Source organism: Lissotriton vulgaris, chromosome 4_1, assembly GCF_964263255.1.
Source record: "Lissotriton vulgaris chromosome 4_1, aLisVul1.2, whole genome shotgun sequence".
Lineage (NCBI taxonomy): Eukaryota > Metazoa > Chordata > Amphibia > Caudata > Salamandridae > Lissotriton > Lissotriton vulgaris.
The window spans coordinates 1,950,720,530-1,950,738,423 of NC_141691.1; the positions used below are offsets into that span (position 1 = coordinate 1,950,720,530).

At 47.2% G+C, this 17,894-nt stretch overlaps 1 protein-coding gene across 7 annotated transcripts in view; it reads right to left on the bottom strand.

Moving 5' to 3' along the window:
• The window catches only part of PTK2 (protein tyrosine kinase 2), an 878,302-nt gene that overhangs the window by 98,642 nt on the left and 761,766 nt on the right, over nucleotides 1–17,894 (bottom strand). For all 7 annotated transcript variants that reach the window (XM_086966271.1, XM_086966270.1, XM_086966268.1 and 4 more), the window contains one exon: nucleotides 17,517–17,623. In XM_086966271.1, coding sequence (XP_086822397.1) covers nucleotides 17,517–17,623 — 107 coding nt within the window. The remainder of the gene's footprint in view (nucleotides 1–17,516; nucleotides 17,624–17,894) is intronic.

Here is a 17,894-nt window from a genome sequence, read left to right on the forward strand (position 1 = left end):
GGAGAATTTCTTCTAAGCTGTCATAATGCGCCCTGTCATATCTGGCCAGCAAGGCCTGTGTATTGGCAATTCTCCAAGAGTTTGCTGCTTGAGCTGCTACTCTTTTGACTGATGCCTCAAAGATTTTTGACTCTTTGTCTGGAGGAGCAGCCTCTCCGGTAGTTTGGGAGTTAGCCCTCTTACGTGCGTTGGACACCACTAGGGAGTCCAGGGGTAGCTGCCCTTTTATGTATGTAGGATCGATAGGTGCAGCCCTATATTTCTTTTCAATTCTAGGGTTAATGACCCGTGCCCTAGCAGTGTCTTTAAAAATGTTGTGTGCATGTTTTAAGATGCCCTTTAACATGGGGAGTGTTTTTACATGTCTCTCAGATGTTGTGAGTGTATCAAAGAGAAAGTCTTCTTCAATGGCATCAGAGTGCATATCTACGTTATGGTAGGTAGATGCTCTATCAAGTAAGGAATTAAAGGCCACTGTATCTTCAGTGGGTGATGGATTAGATGGGTAAACTGCTGGTTCGGTAATGGGCAGAGTCCCCTCATTATCTGGTTCTCCTCTTGCACCCCATGGCTGTAGGTTGGGGTCTCCAGTTGGGTTTTGTGGATAACCAAACCCCACGTCTGCATCCTGATCTTCATCTGGGTTGTAGTCAGGTGACATTGGGGCATATGGGGTTATAGGCATGGCTGGATTGATAGGTTCAAAAAGGATAGGAGAGGTAGCACAGTCTCGTTTCTTTTTGAGTGGTATTCTAGGAAAGTTTGCTATTGGCAGAGGACTTTTTTTGTGTACACAGTCACTTTGCCAGTTGCTGGGTCAATATACAGCTTTGACTGGTCCTCTGTGGAGGGGTCTGGGTGAATAAGCTCTCCCTCCACAGTCCTTGCCTTTGGTGCTGTAGCCTTTGGTTTTGCAGATTTGGGGTCTGTAGGTTTATTAGGTTCGACCGCTTTTGGTGGTTGGATGGGTTTTTGATGTTTCTCGACACTTTTTGTCGGTTGGATGTCTTTAGCTGGCTTCACCCCCTTTTTTGGACTGAGCGGTTTGGTCGGTTTGACAGTCTCTTTAGGTGTTTTAGGCGTATGTGGTTTTGGCTCAATGCCTTTTTTTTTCGGTTCGAGGGGCTTCGGTTCGACCGATTTGTTTTTGTCCACAGTAGGTTTCACTTTCGGTTCGACGTTAGTTTTGGGCGTCGGTCTTTTACTTTCGTCAATAGTGTTTTTCCCTTTGTCGATATTTGAGGCTTGTTTGCTCGATTCAACGTACTTTTGTTTTGAGGTTGATTCGACGTGCTTTTTCTTTGGCGTCGGATCGACGTGTTTGGGCCACGAAGTGGACTCGAAGGCTTTTGGCTTCGAGCTCGACAGGTTTTGTTTTCGATGTCGACTCGACGGTCTTTGGCCTCGAAGGCTGTGTTTGGACTACAGCTCGAGGACCTTCTGCTTAACTACTTTTGGATCAACGACATTCGGTCCGAAGCGGTGTTGTCGACGAGTTTCGGTTTCAATGGAACCGGTGCCGTATGGCGTGTCTCAGAGAACTTTTCAAATATGTTCTTAGCAGGGCGGTACGGCGGGGCTGTAGAACGAAAGTGTTGATCTTGGCTAAGGCCCACTGGCGATGCCTCAACCGGAGTCTCTGATATTCGTGTAGTGTCTATATGGGGCGGTGTACTCACGGTTCGCCCCTCGTCGTCATCTGAGTCGTCTTTAACAGCTACGATGTAGTCTTGATCGTATTTCTCGAGATCGACGATTTCTTCGTCCTCCTCAAAGTAATTTTCGGACACGTGCTCAGAGTATTGTTCTTCGTCTTGATCCGATTCTTCATCGCTACCTAGTTCTTCCTCATCGTCGAAGATGTTGTCTGGTTCTGGTGCCGACCTCTGCATTTCTAGCCTTGCTGCCCGTCGATTCTGGATAGTTTTTTTCGACCGGAACTGGGCACAAGCTAGGCAACTATCTTCCTTGTGGTCCAGAGATAGGCATTTGTTGCACACGGGATGCTTATCAGTGTGCGGGAACTTCGAGTTGCACTGCGGGCAGTATTTAAATGGACTTCGTTCCATCGACGGTCGGTCCACGTGGTGTCGAGAAGGCCTAACGGCCCGATTCGACGACCGGAGTGCAATAGATGTTACTGAAGTGTCTCGCTACCGAGCACTAAACAATACCGACGGAACCGAAGGCCTTTTGGCCTTTACAGAAAAGTTAGTCAATTCCAAACTTGGAATGTAGGAAAGTACATCCGAACCCAATGGTGCAAAAAAACAATCTGAGGATGGAGAGGATGCCCATGCGCACTGTAGTCCAAGGGAGGAGCCACCTATCTCATGATACTTCAAAGACTCTTCCAGGACAACAACGTGCAATCATCCGGACCCAACACTAGGCGGGGATCTATGCAGAGATATGAATTCAGCAGCCCACATGCCTCGAACATAAATGTTTCGGAAAAAAAAGAAAGGAGTGTGACACCTGGAAAAAAAATGAAAAAGCATATCATGCTCACACATAAATGCATCTTCGAGTACTAAGTGGGAATCAGTAGCTGGCAACCGAACAGGAAAAAATATAAGTCAACTGAGCCATTATTTTTTCCCTCGCAGTATGTCTTTCAGTCTGATGCCACGGACTTCCGATGATTCACATTTGAGATGTCAAAACGCTTTCTGCTAAAATAACGCCATACTGGACCAGTAAGGAGAGCAATTTATATTATTTTCTACACCACTATAGCATTAGTATAATTACTGCTTTGTGCAAAAGGAATGCGTTACTTACCTGTAACTGCAGTTATCCAGTATTGGTATCTTTCAAAGATTCACATGCCTCAATCATTCCCAGACGTCGGAATGGGAGTCCCTGGTACATAAATAAAGTATATATATATATATATATATAGGCAAAGGGCCTCACATTAGTAACATATCCATGTCCTTTTGTAAAAAGGACCAAACTTCGTAGCAGAGCCAATCAGCTATCACCACCCTCTGGAACCTTCCTGGAAGGAGCACTAGTCCCTCAGATTTTCGTAAGCACAGTGATAAGTTGGTGTATTACTGACAGAACGAAGGTGAGCCCTTCCAGGGGAGGTGGGTGGGTTGCATGTGAATCTATAAAAGATACCAATACTGGATGACAGCAGTTACAGGTAAGTAACGCATTCCTTATCCAGTATTAGTGTATCTTTCATAGATTCACATGCCTGAATCAGAGTAGTAAGCAATGATAAGCACATTTCGGATGGTACAGTATCATAAATTCACCAGATGGTAACATATCAATGTGAAAACATAGAAAGTACCAAAATGCAATTAAAGATAATAGTAATGAACATAAGCGAGAAATGTGCGTATACACAAGAGGATGGTGGGATGAAGAGAAAGACTCACCTCTAATGAAATAGACGATGGAGCACTGCTTGTCCCACTGCTGCATCCTTCATGAGTTCTGTATCCAAGCAGTATTGCTTGGTAAATGTATGCGGCGTCTTCCATGTTGCCGCTCTGCAGATGTCTGTAATCGGTACTCCTGCAAGAGCGCAATGGAGGTCGAAATCGCCCTAGTGGAATGAGCTCGATCCTTGGAACGCAGGGCTTGTCCTGCTTGCTGGTGACAGAAAGTAATAGCTGCAGAGATCCATCAAGATATACTTTGTTTAGTTAGTGGAAGACCTTTCCTAGGTCGACTGTAAGCCACAAAGAGTTGGTAGGTTTCGCGAAATGTCTTTGTTCTGTCAATGTAAAATTTAAGGCAGCGTTTAAGATCCAGAGAATGTAGAGTTCTTTCTGCTGCCGTTTGAGGATTTGGAAAGAAGGATCGTAAGACTATAGGCTCATTGAGATGAAAGTCCGAAGGGACTTTAGGCACAAACTTAAGATTTGTTCGTAGTATAACCCTGTCGTGTTTGAATTGAAGGTAAGGGTCTTGAATTGAGAATGCATGAAGCTCACTTACTCGCCTTGACGAGGTAAGGACTAGAAGGAGTGCCGTTTCCCAGGAATGATACTCAAGATCAGCTCTGTGTATCGGCTCAAAAGGGTGTTTCATAAGCTGGGCAAGAACTGTTTTAAGTTGCCAAGTGGGAGGTAAAGTCTTCACATGAGGGAATGTCCTGAATAGGACTTTAATAAACTGTTTAATTAACCTACTAGACCAAAGAGAAGGGCCTGTAGAGGATCTTCTGAAACAAGATATTGCTGCCAGGTGAACTTTAACGGAAGCGTGTGCAAGACCTGAATTCGCCAGATGGAAAAGGTAAGGAAATATTTGTTCTGGAGAAGATGAAAGAGGGTGTATCTTTTTTGACTTGCACCAGATGCAGAACCTTTACCATGTTAAGGAATATGATTTGTTGGTACTGTCGGCTCGAGCCCGAGCCAGAAGTGCCGTGCAGGCCGGAGGAATGTCTAGGTCATGGAATTCTCTGAACTCAGGAGCCGAGCCGATAATTTGAGTGATGCTGGATCCGGATGTTGGACTTGTTGCTGGCTCATTGTGAGAAGAGAGGGAAACGGCTACAATGGGATCGGCGGTTCCAGGCACAGAAGATGAAGCTCCGTGAACATATGCTGGCGCGGCCACGGTGGAGCTATCAAGACGAGAGTGCAAGGTTCCGCTTTCAACTTCCAGAGGACCCTGGAAATCAGGGGAAATGGAGGAAAAGTGTACGCAAAGACATTGAACCATGCGATCGAAAAGACATTCCCTAGCGATCCCTTTTGGGGTCACCAGCTTGCGAAGTATTGGCATTTGGCGTTCTGCTTGGTAGCGAATAGGTCCAGGTGAGGGGTGCCCCATTGGGAGAAAATGCCGTTGAGAGTCCGTTGATTCAACTCCCATTAGTGGCACATTGTCTGTTGTCTGCTTAGCGAGTCTGCGAGGACATTGTCTGTTCCTGGGACGTACTCTGCCTGAAGGGAAATGTTGTGATGAAGTAACCAATTTGAGATTTTTTGTGAATCGTGAGAGAGTGTCAGAGAACGAGTTCCTCCCTGTTTGTTTAGATAGTGCATTGTCGTGGTATTGTCCGTCCACACAAGCACTAGAGAATTTTTGATCCTTGGAAGATGCCAAAAGAGCTAGGTAGACAGCTCACATCTCGTGGAGATTTATGTGAAGTTTCCGCTTGGAAAGGGACCACTTTCCGCTGATCTGGAGTTCCTGGGGGAAAGTTCCCCAACCTTCCAGGGAAGCATCTGTTGTGATGGTATGTGGAGAAGCTGGAAGCAAGAAAGGCAAGCCTTGCAAAAGGTTCTGAGGGCGAATCCACCACCTTAGAGCTTTGACCATGTGAGGGGTCACTCGGATGACGTCGTCGAATGACCCTGTACATTGGACCCATTGAGCAGATAGCGCCTCTTGAAGAGGGAGCATGTGGAGGCGACAGTGTGGAACCAGTAGAATGCAGGAAGACATCATCCTGAGCAGGGATTTGAAGATGCGCACTGTGAGATACTTTTTGGATCTTATGCGATTTGCCAAGGAAACAAACCTGTCTCGCCGCTCTTGTGAGGGGAAAAGCTTTCTTCTGGGTCGTGTCGAGAATAGCGCCCAGGAAAGTTATACGCTGAGAAGGTTGGACGGACTTGTCCTGATTGAGAGTGAGTCTCAAGCGATCGAAAAGCTGTAGACAGGCGTTGGAAGACCTGGTCGCCCCTTCTAGAGAGGGTGCTTTGACAAGCCAGTCGTCTAGATATGGAAAGACTTGATGGTGTTGCTGTTTGAGATATGCGGCCTCCGGAGAAAGGCATTTCATGAAAATGCGTGGCGCCGATTTGAGTCCGAAAGGCAGGACCCGAAATTGGTAGTGCCTGCCCGCCACAGCAAACCTCAGGAACTTCTTGTGATTCCAGTGGATAGGGAGGTGAAAATAGGCATACTGGGGGGAGGAGCCAAGCAGGCATTCGAAATGGCCGCATAGTCGCTCGGCTCCGCGAGCCCTTTCGCCCCACACGTCTATCCTGACGTCTATCCTAAGCCGTGAAGGCATACTTTGCTAGGAGAAGGAAAACGAACACCTACCGTTTGTTCCCGGAGCTCCGGTGTGCAGCGGATCCTGAGAACTGTCCCCGTCTGCTCCGCGGCCTACGCGGTGATGGGACCGGGGCGTTGCCTCGGCGGGGCCTCCGGCCGCGGCGGTAGCATCAACGGCCGTTGCTGACGATAAGGGGCCTGCCGGTGGGTGCCGTTGACGTGAAAGACCGCTTCTGGCGGTGAAGACCCGGTCCGCTGGTCGGCGACCCTCGAGGAGCAGTGGGGTGGCACTGGATCGGAGGGGGCGCTTGACTCCTGCCCCCCTCCCCAAACTTTGTTGCCCGGGCATAACCAAGGTCTGCCCCCGATATTGGCGGGCGACTCCCGGGGCCCGGCCGGGACTTTAGCCTTTTGGTGGCTCTCCTTTCTGGGGCCTGCCCCACAGTTTGTTTGCCCTGGAGACGCATCCCGCGGTGCCCCCGTGGTGAGGCCTAGTCCCTGAGTGTGGAAGAGGGACGGGGCCTGCTGGATCAAGATGGCGGCTGGTGCCCTCCTCTACGACCCGAGTCCAAGTTGGACGGCTGATGTACGGATGGGGCCGGGAGGCTCGCAACACACGAAGGAGTTCATTTCCCGAGACGTGATAGCTGCTTTAACAGTTTTGCACGAAACTATGCTTTGCCATGCTCGAAACTTGGGCGGAAGAATGGACGCCATTGTTGTTTCGCAGTCCTTGGTGGCCACGCCCGATTCCACGGGTCTGCCGGTGAACTTGCTGCTGAGCCCATGGAGGAAGTTTCGGCTCCGCAGGGGCCCCGGGGGACGCTTGAGGATCGGGCTCCCGTGCCCGAGCGGGCCGACTTGATTGCTCGTCTGGATGTCTCTTTGGGACGCTGGTCCAGCTGGCGGCTGGGGGTGGAGTGCTGTTTTTCCTCTCGGACTGGCCTGGTCGTGTCGCAGCGGTGGCTGGACTGTGTGACTTTCCTCTCCTTGATGGCGCTGTTTGTGAGCTTCGGGAGGCTCCCGGGACAGGCGTTGATATTGTCGGATCTTTGCTGTTTATACTTTGATGGGCTTGGATTGTTGTACTCTTCTATGGCTGCGCCCCAGCCGGACTCGCTCATACTGTTTGGACCTTCAAGATTGTGCAATAAATTGATTAATGAGAGGACTTCTGGCGGTGCCACTGCCAGACAGGGTCAGGGATGATGTGTTAATGGTCTATTGGAAATATTATTTACAGACGGTGCAGTGGGTATGTTCGATCGATATTTCATCGTGCTTATGCTCGGGGTTTGTTATTCTCCAGTACAGTATTACTTTCATCCTGGGATTTCCGTTGTGTAGGGGTGAAGGGCGGGGCCGGGCGGCACGATGAGGGCCCTCCTCCGCTTACTTTTTTCGCTTTCTTTCTCTGTCTTTCTATATTTCGGGTCTCTATTAGGGCGACAGGCACGCTGCTGTGGGGGGGGGTGGGGAGGGGGTGGTTTGATCGATATTTGTTTCTATGGCCCTTTAGTCTTTCTTCCTTTTCAGTGTCGTCGTCACTCATGCTCTTTGCGGTATGTTTGGTGTTAAGGGGCGGGAGTTAGACTTGCTACCCGATGGGGCTATGCCTACCTTTCTCCTGCTTTGTATATCTTGCCCCCCCCGATGACTCCTTCATATCACTATTGTTTGCAGATATCCTGATTTGCACATTATTGTGGGACTGTGTATGATTGTGCGACACCTCTTTAGTTTCTTATTTAGAAAATGAACCTCTTCAATCCTGATTTTCAGCTGTTGTGTATGATTACAAGCTACGCACTGTTATTTTCTTATCCCGGGTCTCGAACTGCTATAATTACGTATAGTGCTTGCTTTACTCCCGCTATGTTTAGCGGCCGGCCGGGATGGTTGTAGGCCCATACCTGTAATTGCATATACTACAAATAAAGGTTCAAAAAAAAAAAAAAAAAGAAAGAAAATAGGCATACTGAGGATCTAAGGACACCATGTAGTCGTTTGCGTTGATAAGTTGCAGCACCTCTTGAATGGACACTATGCGAAACGACTGCTTCTTTATAAATTTGCTGAGACTTCTCAAGTCTACTATTGGTCTCCATTTCTTCTCCTTTTTTCGCACCAGGGAGTAAAACCCCTTCCCCCGTTGACAAGGAGGGACTCTTTTTATAGCTCCCTTCCGGAGCATCAGTGAAAGCTCCAGGAGTAGAAGACGTACGTTCTTGTGAAGTATAGGTCGGGGAGGGGTTTGAGGAGGAATTTTTATGAACTCCAGCGAGTGTCCAAATTGAACCAGCTGGAGGACCCACTGGTCTGTTATCTTTTTCCAATTGTGCAGAAAATGAGAAATTCTTCCTCCAACTCTGGAGGGTGGAAAGGAAGTGGAGACCGGTGGCAGTGAAAAGTCATTGTCGCCGAGCAGCGTCTTTCTGTCAACCACCTTTTCCTCGAAAGGAGGACTTAGTGTAAGGCGAATGTTGTCGCTGTTGACGCTGCTGGTACTGTGGCCGATACTGTTGATTGGAAGAGTAGGAAAATCGGTAATGCTGCTAGTCTCCTCTCGTAGAAGACTGTCCCCTTCCTCTTGAGCCACAAAAAGGAGGATTTTTGAATTGAAGGGTACCCAAAGCTCTAGCCGTATTGGCATCGTTTTTTATGCCCTGAAGAGTGTCATCGATGTGTGTGCCAAATAGAAGCGGACCGTCGTAGGGCATATCAAGAACTTTAGTTTGTACTTCCAGTCGGAATGCCGTTGCCTTTAGCCAACCTTGGCGTCGTAGTACCACAGCACCGGCCAGTTGGGGAAAGCCAGTAGAGGCGATATCCATCGCACAATTGATGATCTCGGACGCTGAACGTTCGCCCTCCAGCAAGATCTTTTTTGCTTCTTCCCTTGAATCGTCCGGCAACGCCCCAAGTATGGGGCAATGTCTGCCCACATCTGTCTATTATAGTGTCCTAACAGTGCCAAGGAGTTGGAAGCATGCACGGTTAATGCTGACATGGATGAAAAACGTTTCCCAATATTATCGAGCTGTCTACCTTCCTTAGCTGGAGGAGCGGTCCGCAGTGCGGAAGATTTTTAGATTTCTGCTGAGTGGCCTGTGTGATGACCGAGTCAGGTTTGGGGTGTCTGGACAGGCATGCTGGAGCGGTTCCGGAGCCCTGTATTTCTTGTCCAGCCTAGGTAGCACCGGGGGTAGAGAAGAAGGGTTGTTCATAATCTTTACACCCTGGTCCCCTATGTAATCAATAATAGGTATAGACCTGACAGATTTTTTTGAAAGGTTCCTTAAAGTCATAAAGGAAGAAATCCGGTTGGTGGGAAGGCATAGGTATTTGGAAACTCTGTGCCACTCTCTCTAGGATGTTATGGAAACCCCCAATATCGTCAGGAGGCGAGTCAGCTTGAGTAGGCACCAGGGATGATGGACAGGGAATTACGCAATCATCCCACTCATCATCTGTTTATTGGGAATCTTGAAGTTCCCATTCCTCATGTGGATCCTCCTCCTTGGCATCCGTGGAAGGTGGAGGCTGTGAAGTGGAAGGGCCAGGTTGTAAAATCAGGGGCGAAGGCCGTAGTCTTGGTGGCGGAGAGGTTACTGGAGGAGGTGGAGACGTAGCCGAAGTTGGAAACCTCTGTTTATAATCGGTGATTAGAAATTGGAGGTCAGAAACCAGGGACGCCGGTAGGCAAACCATAGGAGGTGGAGGGAGATGGCACTCTTCAGGATAATCCACCTGGTCCTCCTGTTCTTGATCAGCATAGTCCGAGCTGTTGTGGTACTTGACGTGAAGTTCAGATGGGCTTGTTGCAGTTCTGAACATACTGCCATCGTCAGAATCTTCCTCCTCCACGAGGTGAGTAGGTGGGAAAGGCTGGACCCTACTAGGTGAAGTCAAGGTCGGTGTCAGCGTGCGTTCTGTGTCTTAAGGTGGACATACGCACTATGTATTTGGGTTCTGTTGTAGTCGACGAGCCCGTTGACGGCGAAACGTCGATGGGCACCACCGGTGTTAACGTCGACGGAGCTCCCGTCGACGGAGCTGTTGTCGACGGTGTTGACATTGCCTATGGGGTCCTCAACGACGGTGCCGTCGGAGTTGGAGTCATCGTCGACGATGGGGTAGACGTTGACGGAACAGCTTTCGTCGACGTGGACACGCTCGTCGGTGATCTTAGTGTCGACGCTGGCTATGACGTCGACGATTTCTTTATTTTTATCATCGACGAGATAGACCTACCAGCCGTCGACGATGAAGTTGTCGTCGGCGACGTGGATAAAGTTGAAGACGCTACCGAAGTTGAGACTGTCGTCGTCGGCGAGGTTACAGTCAAAGATGTAGACTGAGCCACGGTTGACGAGGCCATCGTCGATGAGGTGAAAACAGGCTTCTTGAAGGTGTGAAGAGCTTCCTGAGGAGAAACCTTTGCTGGCAGAGTCTTAGAATGCACCTCTGAAGACTTTTTGTGCGTCTTCTTTGGAGGTGGGTGCGATGAAGGTCCTGGAGAGGCCACTCTAGGTCTTTTCTGAGAGGAGTGTGAAGACTTCGAGGAACAATCACTCTCCTAAGAGGACACAGCTGGGTCTTTAAGCCTTTGCAGCCAAATTAAGAGGTGTCCCTCCCGGTCTTTGAGGGGTTTTGAAAAAAAGGTACAGCATACCTTACAGTCCTTTGAAGAGTGATATGGGTAAAGGCAATAGAGACAGTCCTTGTGTTGATCATCCACATGAAGTCTCTTTCTACCATAGGAAGCGCAGGACCTAAAAAGGCCTTTCTTAGGAGTATCTGCCATTAAGAACCTGAGAAATACACACAGATGAAAGAATTTTGAAGAAAAGAGCACTGGAAATCCAGAAACCAAGGAAAGCTGAGCAGAGCTCAGTGGAGACTCCCTTAGAACGACAAGCGGTAGAAAATCTGAGGGACTAGAGCTCCTTCCAGGAAGGTTCCAGAGGGCGGTGATAGCTGATTGGCTCTTCTCCGAAATTTGGTCCTTTTTACAAAAGGACATGGATATGTTAGTCATGTGAGGCCCTTGGCCTATTGCTATATATATGTCTGAGCCATTACTTTATTTATGTACCGGGGACTCCCATCCCGACGACGGGGAATGATTTAGGCATTTGAATCTATGAAAGATACCCTAATACTGGATAAGCTTAGTTTAGTAAAACAACTGTTTTAATTCTCCAATATTCAGACGCTTTGGAAACTTCAAAAGCTACGGAATAGTTTTCTTAAAGAACATATTTTTGCTAAGCATTATGATTGACTCTGGTTAGCCAGGTGCTTGATAGTAGACAGTTTCAAGGTGGAAACAACATCGCTGGAGTGTGTTTTGGAGGCAGAAGGGAAGAAACCATCACCAGCTCAAGAAGTGGGGAACTGCATGTGGCTATTAAAACAGTTGTGTACCCTGCTCCCAGTTCCTCATGTAATTCAAAGGTTAAAACACTGTGGGGAACACAAAATTGTTGTCTTAAAAAAGTATTTTCAACTGTCTGCAACTGTTTCTGATTGGTGTACCCCTAAACCTTACTCCCTTGAATCCCTTTAGAGGTACATTTGACGTGGTAAACCTGCAATAGTTCATTGATGAGTCTTCTGCCCAATCTGGAAGAAAATTTAATAAATGCTGCATTGGACGCCAGCTCAGGGAACAGTCAAACAATATACCCAAGTATGAAATTACCCTGGTCTTGAGGTAATGTGTGACTTCCCAGCATAAAAGATTGCATTAGATTTGTTAAAGTAAACTGATACATCCTGGCCTTCCATGAATGCAGCAAAGGAGTCCAACAGTGCTTGCAGTCCCCTTGCAGTTTTGGCAATTAAAACTGTATCGTCAGCATACAGTAATACAGGCAGTGGACGAGACCCAACCCATGGGCAATCGGCATGAGTGTCTATCAGGGCCTGCTACAGCTTGTTTATGTATAAGGTAATCAAGGAGGGGGTAAAAATACACCCGTCTCACCCCTCTTCCAATGTTAACACCTTAGCTGCGTGTAAACATCCCTCCCCAGTGCTGCGCTGTCCATTGGAACCAGTGCTGAATGGACGTCCAATGGTCGTGCGCAGCACTGGGGAGGTAGCGCTGCTGACGACCGTTGGCCGTCAGCAGCACTTAAGGGGTTAAAACAGGTGCATTTCAAATCTGAAGAATAACGCACCAAACCCACAATATTAGCGAGGAGGTCCCTTAAAAAATAAACAATGTCCCCGTCCACCCCTACAGATAACATACGCTGCCACAATTTGTCTCTGTTAACCCGATCAAAGTCCGAAGTGAGGTTCATAAAAGCTAAATGGATAGAACCTGAGCCGGTAACAGTATGTTTGTTGATGACCAGATATAGAGTCAGACATTGGTCCACTGTCGACCTGCCCGATCGAAGACTATACTGCACTTCAGATAGAATATTGCTTTTCTCCATCCACAACACTAGTCCACGAGTGCCCGTCCCACCACCTTAACCACTGAATCAATCAGTGAGAGGGGCCTATAACATTGGGGGTTGTCCCAGTCACTCTTTTTAAATACAGGTACAATAATAAAGGTAGCCCACGGCTGTGGAGGGCCCACACAACTGCAGCATTTAAAGTTTGGGTCAATACTGGAGCCTAGACTTCTGTCATTATTAAATAGGTCTTGTGGTAGATCATCTGTTCCTGTGCCCTTTTTCTGGGATAAACCTTCTATACCCTTCTTCACTTCATCTAAAGTAAATAGCAGCTTGGAAATCCCATCCTCCTGATTACCTTCATTACCATCGTTGGTGAGGAGAACACTGCTGTACATTCCCTCAAAAACTAAAATCCAGCTATTTTCACTGATGTGAGAGTAAAGAGATGCTATGTCATCAGATGCAAATAGGGGGTTGTTAATAATACTCCAAAATATGTCGCTACTTCTCAGCGGGCTTGCTTCTAGAAAGTTATCTATTGCTTTTTCTCCTAAAGCATTCTTGCGTGTCCCAGTTTCTGCCCTGTACATCTTATGGCAATTCTCTATGAGGGCAGAATCCATGGGATTGGCATTTAAGGCATGTTTAAAATGGTATAACGCTTAGGAACAGATCATATCAAACCATTTAGGTGCCATATTGCCCTGCTAGTGGCGCGGGAACATCCAAGTGAGTGGACATATCGTGAGAGATGAGTTTGCCCACCACCAAGATATCTCTGGGGTTAGAATCACTAGTCAAACAGATTGTAAACTCAGTTTACAGTTAGAAAAATGGGGTTGATTAAAGCTTTCCAGCACTACTTGCGATCATCTGAGCCTTCGCTCCTGACTGGCTACTTCACACATACAATTAATCGCTAGGGGAATGACTCGCACTGCCTCTGATCATTGTATGGATAAGCAAACTGGGCTCCGCAGGATTGAAATATGTCATGTGTTAGGGAAAATGGGTGCTGAAACAAAAATAAAATCAATGATTGTATCGCTCCCTCTGCCTGTAAAGATGAGGCTTCAATCCGGTGCATTAGAAGCAATAAGCTTGTCAAAGGAAAAATTAAGATTAAACGGATTAAGAATCCCATTTAACACTATGCCTTGATGAGAATGTTCCACATGCAAACCCCAGGGAGACATACAATACTGGGTGCTGTTGCCTGCTGCCTGAGGATATTACAGACATCGTGCAACAGGCCTTTGACAATATAAAATTCAGCAACAGAGTTTTCACAGACCCTGCAGAACAGCATAATAATGTTCGGAGAGCGGAAACCCCAGTAGATAGTACTTCAAACCTTCCTTCAACTGCCAGGGATACGAAAATGAGGGTCTACCGGCCTGGGACTCAGTGGCAGGAGCAAAGAAAGACATGTATCCCTCCAGGAAGAAACAGTTGGTAGTAACCCAGGTTTCTTGTAAAGAGATGACCACAAATCTTCTAATAAATTCATCAAGTTATCCTCCTTAAATCTGGTCAAAAGTCCTGCAATGTTCCAGCTTATTAAATTCAGCATCTTGAGATTGGATCCAGCTAAGTCCAAAACAGGGGGTGCAAGTGGAGACAGGAAACCATTGCTTAAAACATCCTGCACTATTAGTCACTCACAAGCATCAAGGGAACTCTAGGGAGCCTATCTATTCGAAATGGCCATCTGGTAGGAAGCTGAAAGCTCACCATGCTGCTCCTGGGCCTGATACTTTGCAGTGTGGAAGGGAGAAGACAGAGCCTCAGGCCTAAAAAAAAGCCCAAAGGGCTAAGATTGCAGTAGAGATGCTGCTGTTATATGCATGCTCAAAGGATGCAAGAACTCTTCCCGCAGCTAAAGGCCTAATAAAATTTATTATCAGGTAGTCCCCCTCAGATACTTTCACGTCTTTTCCAATCCAATTCACCCTCTTTACTGAGTTAATCCATAACATAACGTGTGTATTTGTAAAGCGCACGTTCACCACTACGGGTATCTTGGCACTTGACAACAGATGTTTGTTGTTACCCAACTCAATGGTACTCATTTGATCGACCTCAGATGGATGAAAGGCTGAGTGGACCCACTGGGATTTGAACCTGTGACCATGAGGAATAAACACAGGCCCCTGCATTAGACCCGGCCAATTAATCCATCCACCTTCATGTGCACACAGAGAAGAGTGCATCACCAAACAGTGAGTTACCTTGTTCTTTAGTTGGATATGGTTCTATGAAATAGGAGGTTTAAGCAGGGTCAGATTTCCCAGCACCACAACGTATGGCGTAGCTTCTGGTGGGAGGTTAATGACCACATCTTTGTTAGAATGAAAAAGGAGCGCACATCTTACATTACCAAAGTTCCCTACCATCACTCCCTGCAAGGGATGCTGCAAGTTTTTACTGCCAATGTTGGACCTGCCTGGCCCCTCCGAACTAGGAACAAAAACAGCTTTAGCGCCCACAGCCTGTTGGGGGATTAAATTGTCCTGTAGAGCGGGGACTGACAACAGTGGGGGTTGCAGTGTCGAATCTATGTTGTTGACATATTCTCACCTTATTCCCTGGATCCCACTCCTGACAAAAGAGGTCACAGCCAGGAGGATAGCCACTGGGAGAGAGATGGTTGCTGGTGCTTTGGGAAGTGTCCAGGGCAATTTACAATTGATTCTCTCAGTTTCTATTGCCACCAGCCGGTCAAATATTGGTTGCAATTTGCGGTCCACAGCACCAATACTTTTCTTGAAGAAAGCATCAAATACTAACCCCCTCTAGTCTTTGTCAGACACATCCACCTCCATCGTCTTGGTGGTGGATAATCGGGCGCATAGATTTGGAGCAGGTATCCACCCTCTTTCTTTTCCCTGCATACCAAATACCAGCCATGGAATCCAACAGTATCTCAGGTTCCAAAGGAAGTGGGACTCTGCTAGGCCTCGTTGGAGCTCCAGCAGTAGGCCGAAGTGAGCCGTATGTAAGAATAATCAGCCCCTGATCCAATAAGGAACGGGTCTCCAGTCGTAATCCCAGCTAAGGGTGCAATCGCAATTGCTCTAATTGATGGTAGTGGAGGGATGGGAAGAGATTTCCTTATTGAGAACCACTACAGCACGCTGCAAGAACCCTCCCAGCGATGTAATAGTGTTAGGCTTCGAAGTATCTGCAAGTGCTTTACGTTTTCCTATGCTCAAGGAAAAGTGTCAAAACAAACGCTGGCAGAAAAAAGAAAGAAAAATAAAATAAACAGAGTGCGAGTGTGTGTTGTTTTGGAGGGGTGATCCAGCCCACCCTCCTTCAGGTGATGTCTATGCTCAGGCACGTGCCTGTGGTCTCAGTTGGCGCATAAGAGCAGTGCAGGATTGCTTGCCCCTCCTCTTGGGCAAGCGGGCTCCAGGTTGTTGGAGTCTTTAGGGAAATCATCAAGCGGGTTGAGGGCATCCTGCTCCACGGTTGACACTTAAGCGTGCATCAGGATTGCTGGCCTCTCCTTCTCTGCAAGCGGACTTGTTTGTTAGGGATCCCCAGGAAACGCGGAAAGCAGGTTAAGGGTGTCTTCGCCTTCTAATGAGTTTTTTGTTGATACCTAAAATATTAAGCTGTTGTGTGACTGGGTGGTGTGTACTCCCTGAAGTAAGCCCCACGTATTAGGAGCTTCATCAACTTCTCCATCTCCTTCCAATGAGATTGATTGTCCCTGGAGAGGCAGCCCAGTTACATGCCCCATGCATTGGCCTTTGTTTTCTGGGACCTCTTACTGTGAATGGAGCCCTTTCTTGCTGCAAAAAAAAAAAAAACCTCCAACCCATGGCTGAAGGGAGCTGCTGGAACAAAAGCATAAGCAGGAAATAGGAGTCCAGGTGCATTTAAATGAATTGGCTCTGGAGCAGCATTCTCGACTGTCCATGCCGGATTGCAAGAAAAAACACTCTAAGGTAAAGCTTGTGTGCTGTTGCATTTCGGACAGATGGTGAAGTCTTGTGAATCCAACTTCTTTGACTAAAAACAAGTTGCCAATGTCCAGATCCAACAGACATTTGCAGGAGTATGCAGGGCATGTGTATTTACAGCAGCAAATGGCCCTTAAATAACTTCAAAGCCTGTGATCCAGTATGAAAAAACGCATTATGGTATAGACCCATGTTATTAACAATATACTCAACAAAGAAAAGCAAGACATGACAAATAGGTAAGATTTACCAATATGGGAAATGTCAGACTGTGGTAAAGACAAGGCGAGATTCAATGGAGTTTTCCCAATATCAAATGTCGACAGGAACCCAGTAAAAGGAGGGGCTAATATTTCTAAATCCACATATCTCGCTCAAAGAGGGATTTAGTACAGGTGAGATGCTGAAAACTGACATTTGTTAGGAGTCTGTGTTAAGTGGGCATAAGCAAAACTGAAAGATCTTGAGTGGGGCATCTCATTATCTACATACAACTAATGTACAATTTAATGAAGTTATTGGCCAGCTGACATGTTGGGTGCCTAGCATGCTTGACATAGCCGTGATGTGATTAAGCTACAACATTTGCTATTGTACAGTTTGCATTAACCCCTTCACTGCGGCGGCTATTCCGGCGCAGTGCTAAGGGGGCCGCGCGGCGGTCTCGTGCTCGTGACGGAACCGCTCTGTCACGGCATGCGGGTGAGCTGTGCTTGTGACGGAACGGTTCCGTCACGGCCCCGCCCGCGCTTCAGAACGTCAGCGCAGGCGCGGAATTCGCGCCGCGCAGGCGCGGCGAGCGGGCCATGACGGAACCGTTCCGTCACCAGCACAGCCCACCCGAGGCTCGTGACGGAACGGTTCCGTCACGAGCACGGGAGGGGTTAAAACCCTTCAGGTCCATATCAATTGCAGATTCTTTAACCACGTGTAAATCACGACAGCAATCACTCATTAACGACTGAAGTTTTTTTCTTCTTCGATCATGTAGTTTTCAGGCTATTTTGCCTAATATTTCAGAGACTTGGCTGATATCTCAAAGCTGTTGCCTCCTTCAGCCTTTTTTTTTTTACATGTAAAGAATGCTATACATACGATTCTGAACAAAGCTGTCATCCCTTCGTTGACATATAAATAAATTTACCTTTATTCCTTCATTATAGCCGTCTACTGGATTGTTAAGACTTGCAATGCTACCCAGATGGCTTGGGGCTCCAGGACGAGGTGGTTTCTTTGGTGGAGCTGCATGATCTAGTGAATAAAATGTGTATATGCTCAAACTTGCTCTTCGAGGAAATTAAATAAAATATTTCAGATACAATTCTTCATATGGCAAAAACACAAAAATGACAATACAGCAAACAGATCAATAAAGGATATTGTTTATATTATACCCATATCCCAGTCTAGTTAAGCTTAATGGTCCAGAGAGGTCTCCAACCTTTTGTGTAATAAGAGCTACTTATGTTCAAGAAAAGTCATCCCGAACTACTGTGTTAGGGTAGTGATAGGTAGCACCCCA